This window comes from Ziziphus jujuba, chromosome 5, assembly GCF_031755915.1.
Source record: "Ziziphus jujuba cultivar Dongzao chromosome 5, ASM3175591v1".
Lineage (NCBI taxonomy): Eukaryota > Viridiplantae > Streptophyta > Magnoliopsida > Rosales > Rhamnaceae > Ziziphus > Ziziphus jujuba.
This window is the reverse complement of record NC_083383.1, coordinates 6,384,789-6,395,683: the sequence shown is the minus strand read 5'-3', so window position 1 is coordinate 6,395,683 and position 10,895 is coordinate 6,384,789. Positions and strand designations below refer to the sequence as shown.

At 30.4% G+C, this 10,895-nt stretch overlaps 1 protein-coding gene across 1 annotated transcript; it reads right to left on the bottom strand.

Moving 5' to 3' along the window:
- Nucleotides 1–2,493: 2,493 nt before the first annotated feature.
- Nucleotides 2,494–5,159, bottom strand: LOC107420029 (serine/threonine-protein kinase STY46). The gene is made up of 5 exons (XM_060816942.1): nucleotides 4,890–5,159; nucleotides 3,740–4,027; nucleotides 3,110–3,630; nucleotides 2,829–2,979; nucleotides 2,494–2,717 (listed from the first exon to the last, which is right to left on the bottom strand). The coding sequence occupies exons 1-5, from the start codon at nucleotides 5,115–5,117 to the stop codon at nucleotides 2,538–2,540; spliced, it is 1,368 nt and encodes a 455-aa protein (XP_060672925.1). The 5' UTR covers nucleotides 5,118–5,159; the 3' UTR covers nucleotides 2,494–2,537.
- Between the last annotated feature and the right edge of the window lie 5,736 nt (nucleotides 5,160–10,895).

The window sequence follows — 10,895 nt, the reverse complement described above, 5'->3', positions numbered from 1 at the left end:
GAGAAAGTACACTTTTTAAATACTACTTATATATTCACTTTATTATATCTTATATTATATGATTAACGTGCTATAGTTATAAAATTAAACATCAGATGACATGATTTAGAGACTTTCCATTTATCAAAAAGAAAATTCAGAAACGTTTCATAGATTAGTATTAATTATTGTTCTCTTAAACAAAAATTTCAAATTTAAATTCTTTACTTTCAATAAAATAAAATAAAGAGATTAATTTTGATCACTAAATTTGCAAATTCATAATATTTTTTTTTTTGTTTTTTATTAAAAAATCACTTGCGGTTGTTCCTATAAATGTTAAATAGAACATACGCTACCAATCTTGTAAAGTGTGCAGCACGATAAAGCAGAGAAATGTTTGTAAATGAGTCAAAAAGTTTAGAATTAGAAACTGAAGATAGTAAACATCGCCTTTTAAAGTTCGCTTTAATGGGTTCATATTTTATTTTTTGGGACTACGATATATGATCAAAAAAGGAAGGATTAAATAAAATAATGGTAATGCAGCTTTATTTTTGGCCCCAAAAATACACAATGGAACTGCAATAAGCTTCAAAAATAAACACTTTCATATTATCAAAAAAGAAAAAGCAAAAAAAAAAAAACACTTTCACTTTCACATTTTTATTTTCTTTCCATCTCCTTGTATTCTCACCTTCAATTTGCGTTATTACGCACATCAGCCTTATTGAATATTGAAGGTTGGAAAAGCCTGTTTTCCCTCCTTAACTAATTTTCAAGTGTATATAAAGTTTTTACAAAATAGTCAAAAAAATGCCAAACCATATATATTTTTCAAGCTATCAAGAGCCAAAGTTCTGCCCAAACAATAGTAATAAAACTTAAGACCCAAACTAGTTTACACAGTAGTACTGAAAAATGCCCCTGTTGTATTATATTTTGGTAGTCCCAATTAAGTTCATCGAGCGGCCATGCTGCAGAGAGACACGAATGTAACGTTCTATGCTTGTATACACATCAAATTTAATATTTTATAAAGTTAATTTTACTTTTGTATTTTTGGTTTTTAGAATATTTGCAATTTGAATTCTTAATTTTTAAAAATAGTTATTTATGTTTTTAATTTTTCAATTGTTATAGATTAATCCAATTTCTAATTTAACAAATGTATGAATAACATTTCGTTCCAAATAATTTGTTCCAAAATATTACTTAACTGTTTGTCATATTAGATATTGAATCAATTTGTAATAAATTAAAAAATTAAATGCTTAAATTATTATGTTTAAAATCAAAGGTATAAATTTTAATATTTAAATAAAAAGAGCAACAAAATGTAATTAAGTATATTTTATAATATTTAGCTTTTGGTGAAAACAAATTTCGGTCTCCTGTTAAAAGCAAAAGATATATTCCTTACCTTACTTTGAAAAAAAGTGCGATCATCCTTTTTTGTTAACTGATGTTTTACCCTTTTTTTTTCTTTTTTTTTCTTTTTAACTATCAAATAATTGCAAACTAGAGTCTTATGATAGAAATTTCAAAGTGTTATATATATATATATATATATAATTAATTAAATTTTTAATGTCAAAATTAATGTTGAATTTTTTTATTTTTTAAATTTGATAAAATATTAAAATTTAAATTATATTTATTATTTATGGAATCTTGTAGATTTTATTTTTTTTTTAAATTTAATATATTATTAAATTTATATTTTATTATTTTTAAATTTAATTTTTAATATAATTCAAAGTTAATGAAATATATAATATGCACAGAAAGTGAATTTATCTGATGTAAATTTGATCATTTCAAAATGATATTTACGGTTAAATTCTGTATACGAAAAAAATTTGATTATCTCCTCTATGTGTGTGTGTGTGTGTATATATATATATATATATATTATTTAAGAAGCTCTGGAAGCATAACGATGAAATGCGACGTGCTCATCTGTTTCTTTTGCTTCCCAAACATCGTTGTCACGAGTTGTCCCAATCCCATTACAGCTCTCAACGTTTAACCTGTAGCGTGTAGCTGCTTTTGCTTTTTATTTCCACTCAATGATAATGAAAATGACATAATGGTGAAGAAATTTTTTTACCGTGCATATATATATATATATATATATTGGTAGAATTTTACTGTGTATAGAATTGCAAGCTTTTGAACGAATTAAAGGCTATTTGGTTGTACTCCAAGGTTTAACCAAGTAGTGAAGCTCTCAGTTTAGAGTTTAAATTCGATCTTAGTAAAAAAATCCCTACCTTATTATTTGGTAAGTTTAATTTTATATAGTTTATAATTTATTATTAAACTATGTACCACCGACCTAATAATTTAATCTCTCATAGTATTCTCTGCTTCTCCTGACAAATCACATTAGTGTATTTGTTGTGTTCGATTTTTTATTTATTGAGCTACAATTTCGAAAAATCGAGTCAAAATTGGGGAACTGTATCATTAATTAAAAGATATACAGAAATTGTTGTCGGAAACAAATTAGATAAAGGTAGTACTATCCATTCATTACGTTGCTAAACATAAAATTAGTATATAAGCCTCTTTAGAAGTTTTTTGAGCATGCCTGTGATATTGGAAAAAGAAGGTCTGATTGAAGCATCTCCATTCCATGATAGACGAATGAGGTCAAGTAGTTCTTCAAGACGGCCATCATCATCATCAGGAAGCCTGGGCCTCAGGTTTTCCTCTACAACTTTCATTGCAATCTAATATATACAAAACCAAACCCACAATTAATATACAATTACCATTGATATCATGCTAGTCACATGATTATTTTTATTATGATTGTATATATAAATATTAATAATAAATACCTTGGCGGGACCATAGTCAGTGTGAATGTACGGATATTCCCCAGTTATAAGCTCATTTAAGATTATACCAAAACTGTAAACGTCACATTTTTCATTGTAAGGTTCGCATCGTATCACCTCTGGGCCCATGTACACATAAGTTCCTGAAAATCATCATATTATAACCAATGTTAATTAATTGAAGGAAATTTAACCAACATAATAGATACAAAACACATTGTCTTTTTCATGACCAAATTAACAAAATGTTAACAAATATATATATATATATATATCAAAACTTGCCTGTTTCACCAGTAAGGGCCATTTCTTTGTCACTCAAGAACCTAGCATGACCAAAATCTGCTATCCTAACATGCATAGCATCATCCAAAAAAATGTTGCTAGGCTTGAGGTCACGATGGATGAGCTTGGGGCTTTGTTCATGGAGATATTGCATTGCTTGAGCAATTTCCAAAGCCTTAGCCAATCTATCTTCCAATGGCGGAAGTGGAAAGGCCCTCTCGGCCTTATTCCGGCGATTACCGGGACCATGTAGCCAGTCTTTGAGTGTGGTGGTCAAGAATTCAGTCACCACCCAGGCATGATCAGGGGGATCCAAACACGCACCCATTAGTTGCAACACCAACCTATGTCGTTGTCTGGACAAGGTCTCCACCTCTTGAGCAAAAAACGACACGCCGTTTTCATTAGTTTCGAAGAAATCCGGCCGTATGCATTTTACTGCCACGTCAAGTCCACGCCATGTTCCTTTGTATATCTCTGCTGTACTTCCGTGCCCTATTTTCTCTTTAAATGCAATCTGCTTCATTAATTAATATGTAACATTAATGTAAATATACTATAATGTTTTTTTTTTTTTTAAATGGAAAAAAAATATATATCTAATAGATTAATAAATATGGACGGACCTCATCTTGAGCGATATACCATCCATTGAGCTTGGCTTGAAGGGTAACAGCGGATAGATCGGAATTTTTATGGTGGTGCAAAGGAGTTGGAGTTTGAGGACTTTTGGTACTGGCATTCATTATATTGGATTGGGGAGCGTCCTTGCCGTGGATGATGAGGTCCAAGAATCCATTTTCTTGAGCCACTTGAAGGCAGTACCTCAGATAGTCTTGAGTTCTTTCCATCCTCTTCCTGTACATTATCTGGAGTTCTTTTTGCTTTTGGACTTCTCTTTCTAGGTCTCCCACCTTTACAACCCGGCCCATACAATTTTTTTTATACTATGTCTAAACAGAATACACGGACCCTAATTAAAATATATATTATTCTTCCAAATTCTATATGGGGTATTATGACCAAAAAAAAAAAAATTATATATGCTTGTTTGTGGGTTGAACTATCACTTCGCGTGAGAATGATATTTTTTTCATTTCTCTACTAATTATATTAATCATGCTGGGAATTTAAGCAAAGCCCAAAATAAACTGCATTAGAACTTAGAAGATCAACTACTTGCATAATTTCATTAGATGCCTGCTTGCTCCTCCTTTTGGTTTATATAACATCAATTGTTCAGCCAAAAGAAAATTTGATTAGATGCTCTGAAGTTCTTTTAAAAAATCAAAAGATAGGACCACCATGCTTTTAAAATTTTAAGTGGACAACATTTTCTCAGACAAAAATGAACAGAACAAAGTGCTTTGGGCATTTGTCTGTTATCGAGAAGCACAATTTCATTTTGGGTCTATCCATATGGGCCCATAATGGATAGTCAGGGACTGGGCTCCTAAGCCCATATTCAATCTTTTTATCTTGATGTACCTTATTCGGTCTCTCTTTGAATATAAAAAGTCTTAACGTTTTCTTTCACAACCTAACACGCATCTCATTCATCAAAAAGAGCTAATACGCATCTCAAACCATGTGTACATTCAAACAAACACCCATAAATGTTCATACATGCATACGTACATAGTACAATATAGGCTGGCATTTTTAATGTTGACCGATTGACAAGCAAATCCCAGTAATTGCTGCTTTTAATATATAACATAAGCATGATCATTATATGAAGAAGTAATAGGCGTGGTCCAAATTGGTCCAAAATACCTGCTGCTCCAATTTAGAGGTGAGTTGGTGGTGGTGGTGGTGTTGATGCGGCTGATGGTTGTTAGAAACAATAGACCCCATACTCATACAGTCATTCAAACCTCCACAAAATCTCTGAGCCTGCAGTGTGGTCCTCTTTCGACCCTCCACCTTTTCACTTGATTTCGATCCTGCCCTCCCAATTACCCCACTGCCCTTCTTCAAGTCGGAGGTGCTTTTGTTCATCATATCAAATTAGCCCCCTCCAATTTCCCTTTCAAAGTTCTCCAATTATTTGGTGATGCAATTGCAAAGCTAGAAAAAAACTTAGTAGTGGTGCAATTTGCTTATAATGTAGGTCGAAAATTTTGTTGTTTAGCGTGTTACAAAGTTTTGGGCGGACTTTTTTATGTTTTTATTTTATTTTATGAAAATGGGATATTCTTTGACATTTCAACGAAGAAGGGGAAAAAAAATAAAATAAAAAAGGTTGTGAAGTGTGAACAGGGTATATTAGCATTGATGGGATCGAGGCTGCATGCAGTCTATTAAGTATTTATTTAGATTAGCCTGCCGTGGCCCAGGCGACATTGTCTATGATACTTAATTTTGGATTTTTTTTAATGACATTTTTATTTTTAATGTTTATTGGAGAGAGTTTGACCAAATTTGAAAAATTTACAAAATGGTCGGCGATTCCGATTCCTAGTTAAGTATTGTGATAGGCACCCCTACAAAAATACAAATTTGGACCACCGTGGATAATGAGGTTAGTGGTCCTCTAGGATTTGTATGAATATACTCCAGAGTATGATAGTTGGTCCATGCATATATTTTGGTAGCCAGAGAAAATATTTCCTTTTTGTTTGTTTCTTTGGGTCTTTTCCCTTTTCAATCATTTTATCCATATGCATGTCAAAAAACACAATCTGCCCCAAGTTTAATCGATCTTCTAATTGCATATGCCAAGTTTTGGGTATAATTACGTAAATCATGCCTATAATCCAGTATTCTTATTCTTATAGATATTACCAAGTGCTGCCGACAGTCCAAAACTAATATAATAAGAATAAATATTTTTACTTTATCTTCTGTTTCACCAAATTTTGGTCCAGCCCCCTGCATGAATCAATTTTTGTGTTGCAGACTATATTAAAAATAAAGTTGATGTGGTTGAACCGATTGAAACTCAATTTCAATTTCCAAACTCATGAAAAAGTGAGGAATAAAAAGTAACATAAGTATCCATTATCCACATAAATGGGAGAGGTTGAAATCTCACATTATTTGGTTGGATTGCTATTTAAACTCCGTTTATTACAAATAAATGTTGTTTAATCAAGGGACAGTAACAGCAGCATTTACGAAACATTTTTTTGTTTTTTTTTGGCAGCAAATTAATTTTGTTGAGCAGAAAATTAGAAAAAAAAAAAACATCATCTTCACCGCTCGCTTTGGATGAAAAAGGAAAAAGCTACTGATAAACTCTCAACCTCGGGATCGACAATCTCTTAGCATTTTATATGCCTTTAAGTCTTTAACTAAGCAAGGCAAGACAGTGACTGTTGGGCATGGACCATTTCTCTCTCTAAATTCTTAATTTCTTAGCTCGGCCCGCTGGATAGAGCCTGACCTTTTGCCTACTTTCACGCGGTTCTGCTAAATTTGAAGTAACTTTAGCTTATCTAGCTAGCTCTTTGGTTTTTTTCATAAGAAAAAAGAAAAAAGGGTAACTCGATCTTATAACCATCAAAATGGATATGCATCATGCATGCAGACGCACTTATTCATGTGTATTTTTATCATACAAATATAAATTTAAGACTAGGTTTTTTTTGGACAGAATATATACATAGATTTTATTTTTATTTTTATTAATTTATATACGTATGTATCCTTTTTTTTTTTTTTCCTCCTCAATGGACTTTTACTATGTTCCAAATAGAGTTTGCAACAGAAACTTTGCTTTGCTATAGAAATAATATTAACCAAAAATCATCAAAACATTTAAATTTCCCAAATTTTATCTGGGTCTCTCTCTTTTTTTTCCATGAATTAGTACTTAGTTAATTATTTGGTGCACCTTGTAATAAATTAATTGGATCACAATGATATCCACCCCATCATAAAAAGAAAAAAATAATGGACATAACAATGATATAAACTAATAGTAGCAATCCAATCATTTGACACATTTTTTTTTTTTTAAATCCCCTTAATAAGAAAGAATGCATAACATATGATGCCTCAGCTGGAAGTGGATTTGGTGAATATTTCATATTTCCATTTGAGGGTGTAACATTAGCTTCGTACAGTGGAAGTGAATTATGGACCTCATGGTTCCCACATTTTAATTATAATAACGAATAAAACTAATAAGTGGAAAATTTGATTCCTATTGGGAAGTGGGAAATGTACAAAGCTAGGCTAGTAGCATATATATGGTTATCCAAATACTGTATCCCAACTACAAAGAATCCTAAAACGGCTTCATATGTAACCTTTTAGCTAGAGAAATTAAAATTAAATCAAAACAATAACAATCAGATCAAAGAAGAGGTATGATCAAAATCATAAGGTGATTGGGAAGAAAAAGAAAATATAGATTGTGAAAGAGCTTGGTCATTTTAGGCGGTGAAGAAGTTGAAAGGTCAATGGGTGTAGGCAGCTAAGCTGTGTTCATACATATACATGTACATATTCTCTAGTTCCACACCACAAATTAAACATTATTCTTCTCATCATTGCTGGCAACTTCCCCACCCCCCCCACTACTGTACGGTATCTTTTTACTTTTTAAATTAACTAATTGCACACTCGAGGAATGATCCTAATTAATAAACTAAAACAATCTAATCTCACCTATACATTTAATTAATCTTTTAATCAAAAAACCCTATTATATGGAATAAACAAGTGAGTTTGCCGCACTTCCCAGCCATAAAGTGCCCCATTCTAGCAAATCTTATATTAGTTAATTATCTAACTGCATGACTAAAGTATTTTGTTTGAATAAGTTAGGCATCCACCACCCAAACTATATATTATATACAAAAACACAATAGTTTTTTTTAATTTTAATTTTAATTAAGTTGCTAATCATAAGTTCTCATGTTAAATTTTGACTGTAGAGCCTGATTCTTTTTGAAGTGGGTCTCCGCCATTTTCACACTGAGACCCACTGCATGCTCCGCACGTACTAATCTTATATTCATATAGCTCATCATTAGGCCTACGATTAATCATCCCTCTTACTTTTCTGTATTTTAAGCATGTTTAAAGATACATTTTTAAGCTACTATTATTCTGCTTGATTATTTCTTGAACATACTTTCTTAATTATTTCATATACTGTTATTGACACTAATTTTTTCATCATATAAATATATGATCTGATAGATATGCTAATTATTATATACATAAATTGCAAGGTCAATATATTAATATGATGATAATATTGCCGTCAAAGCAACAATCTGGTATTGCATATATATCAGGTTAATTTGATTTTCCCTTCAAAAGTTACTTTGATTTTGAAAAGCACGCAATAAAATAATTCTTCTTCAATTTGATAATTACAATTTTTATACTTTTTTGTTAATCAGAATTACAAAAAACCATCTTATTTGCAAAAGTATATGTTTGTTAAGATGTTAAAATTGATTGGCAGGAGGGAAAGGCCTGGTTTAGGTGTACCTAGGCATGGTTGATGATGACTATAACTTGGGTGAAAATGAAACAACCAGATTACCATATATGGTGGACTATGCATATAGCAACTGAGCAAGCTTTCTCCTCTACCAATTAAAAGAAAAATAAATAAAAATCAGCAAGCTTTTTCATTTACTTTTTACTTAACTATGTTTATTAATATTGTTTCCAAAGTATGAGTATCCATCAATCTATGCCTATTAGGCTATAATTATAAGATTGAATTATATTAATTTGTACATGACAGGTGACAAAACCAATTATATATATATATATATATTAGCATACCATACACATCATTTATATGAAATAATTAATAAACTAAAAATAAAAATAAAAGAGAGATTGGAAGGTTGGCATATTTCAACGATACACATGCTAAGATTCCTTGTGTACTAACAGAAAGTTCAAGCACCCAACTATATATATTAAACTGCAAAAGTTCACGTATTTGTAATATTCTTCAATTAATTTAGACTCCAGCATTACATGTTTCGGATAAACAAAATTAAATTAAAAAAAAGAAAAAAAACTTCCACCTCACCCCCTCCCAGCCCTTTCTTCGAAAATTCGATATTCAATTAGTTTATTCCCAAAGATTTCCTTTTCAAATTAAAGAAAAAGGAGTTAGTAGAGCATGCTTTAAAAAATTTTAAATTCATCGATCATCGCTAATATATGTAAGAGCTTAATATAATATGATATGTAATCTCCACGGAAAAAAAAAAAAAAAAACTCTAAATTTCGGTTTTACTATGAGTTTTTTTCATATTTTTTAATTTCAAGCTTCTCTCATTCATTACTGTACTTTAAGTGGAACGTTCAATTGTGAACTACTCAAAAACCATGTAACCCGTACATTCATAGTTAGTCCATCGGTTTTGGATAATTTACAAGTATATATACTCAAAGATTTAAATTTATATAAAATTAGGTAACACTGAGACTTATAATAAATGGTGATAAATATAACAATAATGTTAATTTACTTTGGTGGGTGGGTTAGGGAAGGAAATTATACATTAAATGCAATACTTTTTTATAGACTAATATATATATGCATAGGAATTGTTCAGAAAGTGTAAAAAATTCAAAAGAAAATAATTAGGAATTAGCTTTTCGAGATTTAACTTTTTAAAATTATTTTTCAAAATGTTTGATTTATACAGGAATATTTAAAATTTATAAGTAATTAATTAATTTATATTTTAAAAATTAAAATAAATTTGCTTTTTAATAAAATACATAAAAAAAATTTTAAAAAAATTTAAATGATATTTTTTTAGATGATTTATTTTCTATTTTATTTTTTCAAATTTAGTTTTTTTTTTTTAAAAGCTCATAATTCTTTATCCAAATATATGAAAATTTTATTTTTTAAAAAAAATTTAAATTTTCAATAATTTTACATTTTAAAATAGGATTTAAAAAAATAATGCCTATGTTTTTTTTTTTATAATATTTTAAAAATAAGAATTATAATAAATGGTAATAAATGTGGTTAATAAGGTGAAGTATTTTGGGTTAGAAAATCAGTGGATATTGCTATTATTTGATATAATTGGTTGTTGGGATGGGGATAGGGATGGTAACGCAACGTTGAAGCAAGAGGGGAGGGAGGGATGGATGGGGGGGGGGGGGGGGGGGGGGGGGGGGGGGCCAAAAATACAAAACAAATGCAATTCCAGAGAAAGAAAGAGGAAGGAAAGCAAATGCTTTAATGGGTTCACTTTCTCTATTCCCATGGGCGAAGATCTGCCTTTCCCTTTACCGTCACACTCTTCTCTCTCTCTTTCTTCTATCTTTGCTTGTCATTACCATCTCGAATCTTTCGTTTTCTTGCTTCTTTTTCTTTCTTGTTTCTTTTCCTCCTCTTCCCATCAAATTCTGTTCTGTCAGTATCTATCTCAATGTTTGATCATCAGAATTAACGCATCCCCACCTCTTTCTTTTCAGAAAAAATCAAACTCTCTCTCTCTCTCTCTCTCTCTGATCTTCACTTTTCTTTTCATTTTTTTTTTTTTTTTACCCCCTTCCCCCCCTCCATTTTAAAAAGCCCTCTCAGTCAGTCTGAGGTGTTGCCTCATCAACAATGAAACATAAAAAAATAAAAAATAAAATAATCTACCATTTTTTAATTAAACCAAAAATAATAATAAAAAAAAGAAGGTAATTTGGTTTGTGGGATCATCAATATATTTATATAAAGATAAATAATCTAAATTTGACTACTTTTTTATGCAAACCCATCATTATCATTTATCAAAATAAAAACAAGAAAAATTAAGGGAAAGTAATAGCATACAATGAGTTGAA

Bases quoted from the DNA above. Each gene is read 5' to 3' on its own strand.
- LOC107420029 (XM_060816942.1), bottom strand. From the start codon at position 5,117: ATGATGAACAAAAGCACCTCCGACTTGAAGAAGGGCAGTGGGGTAATT. The intron at 4,028-4,889 runs GTATTTTGGACC...CGGGTTGTAAAG, and splicing joins CCTCTAAATTGGAGCAGCAG to GTGGGAGACCTAGAAAGAGA. The intron at 2,718-2,828 runs GTATTTATTATT...TGTATATATTAG, and splicing joins CTGACTATGGTCCCGCCAAG to ATTGCAATGAAAGTTGTAGA.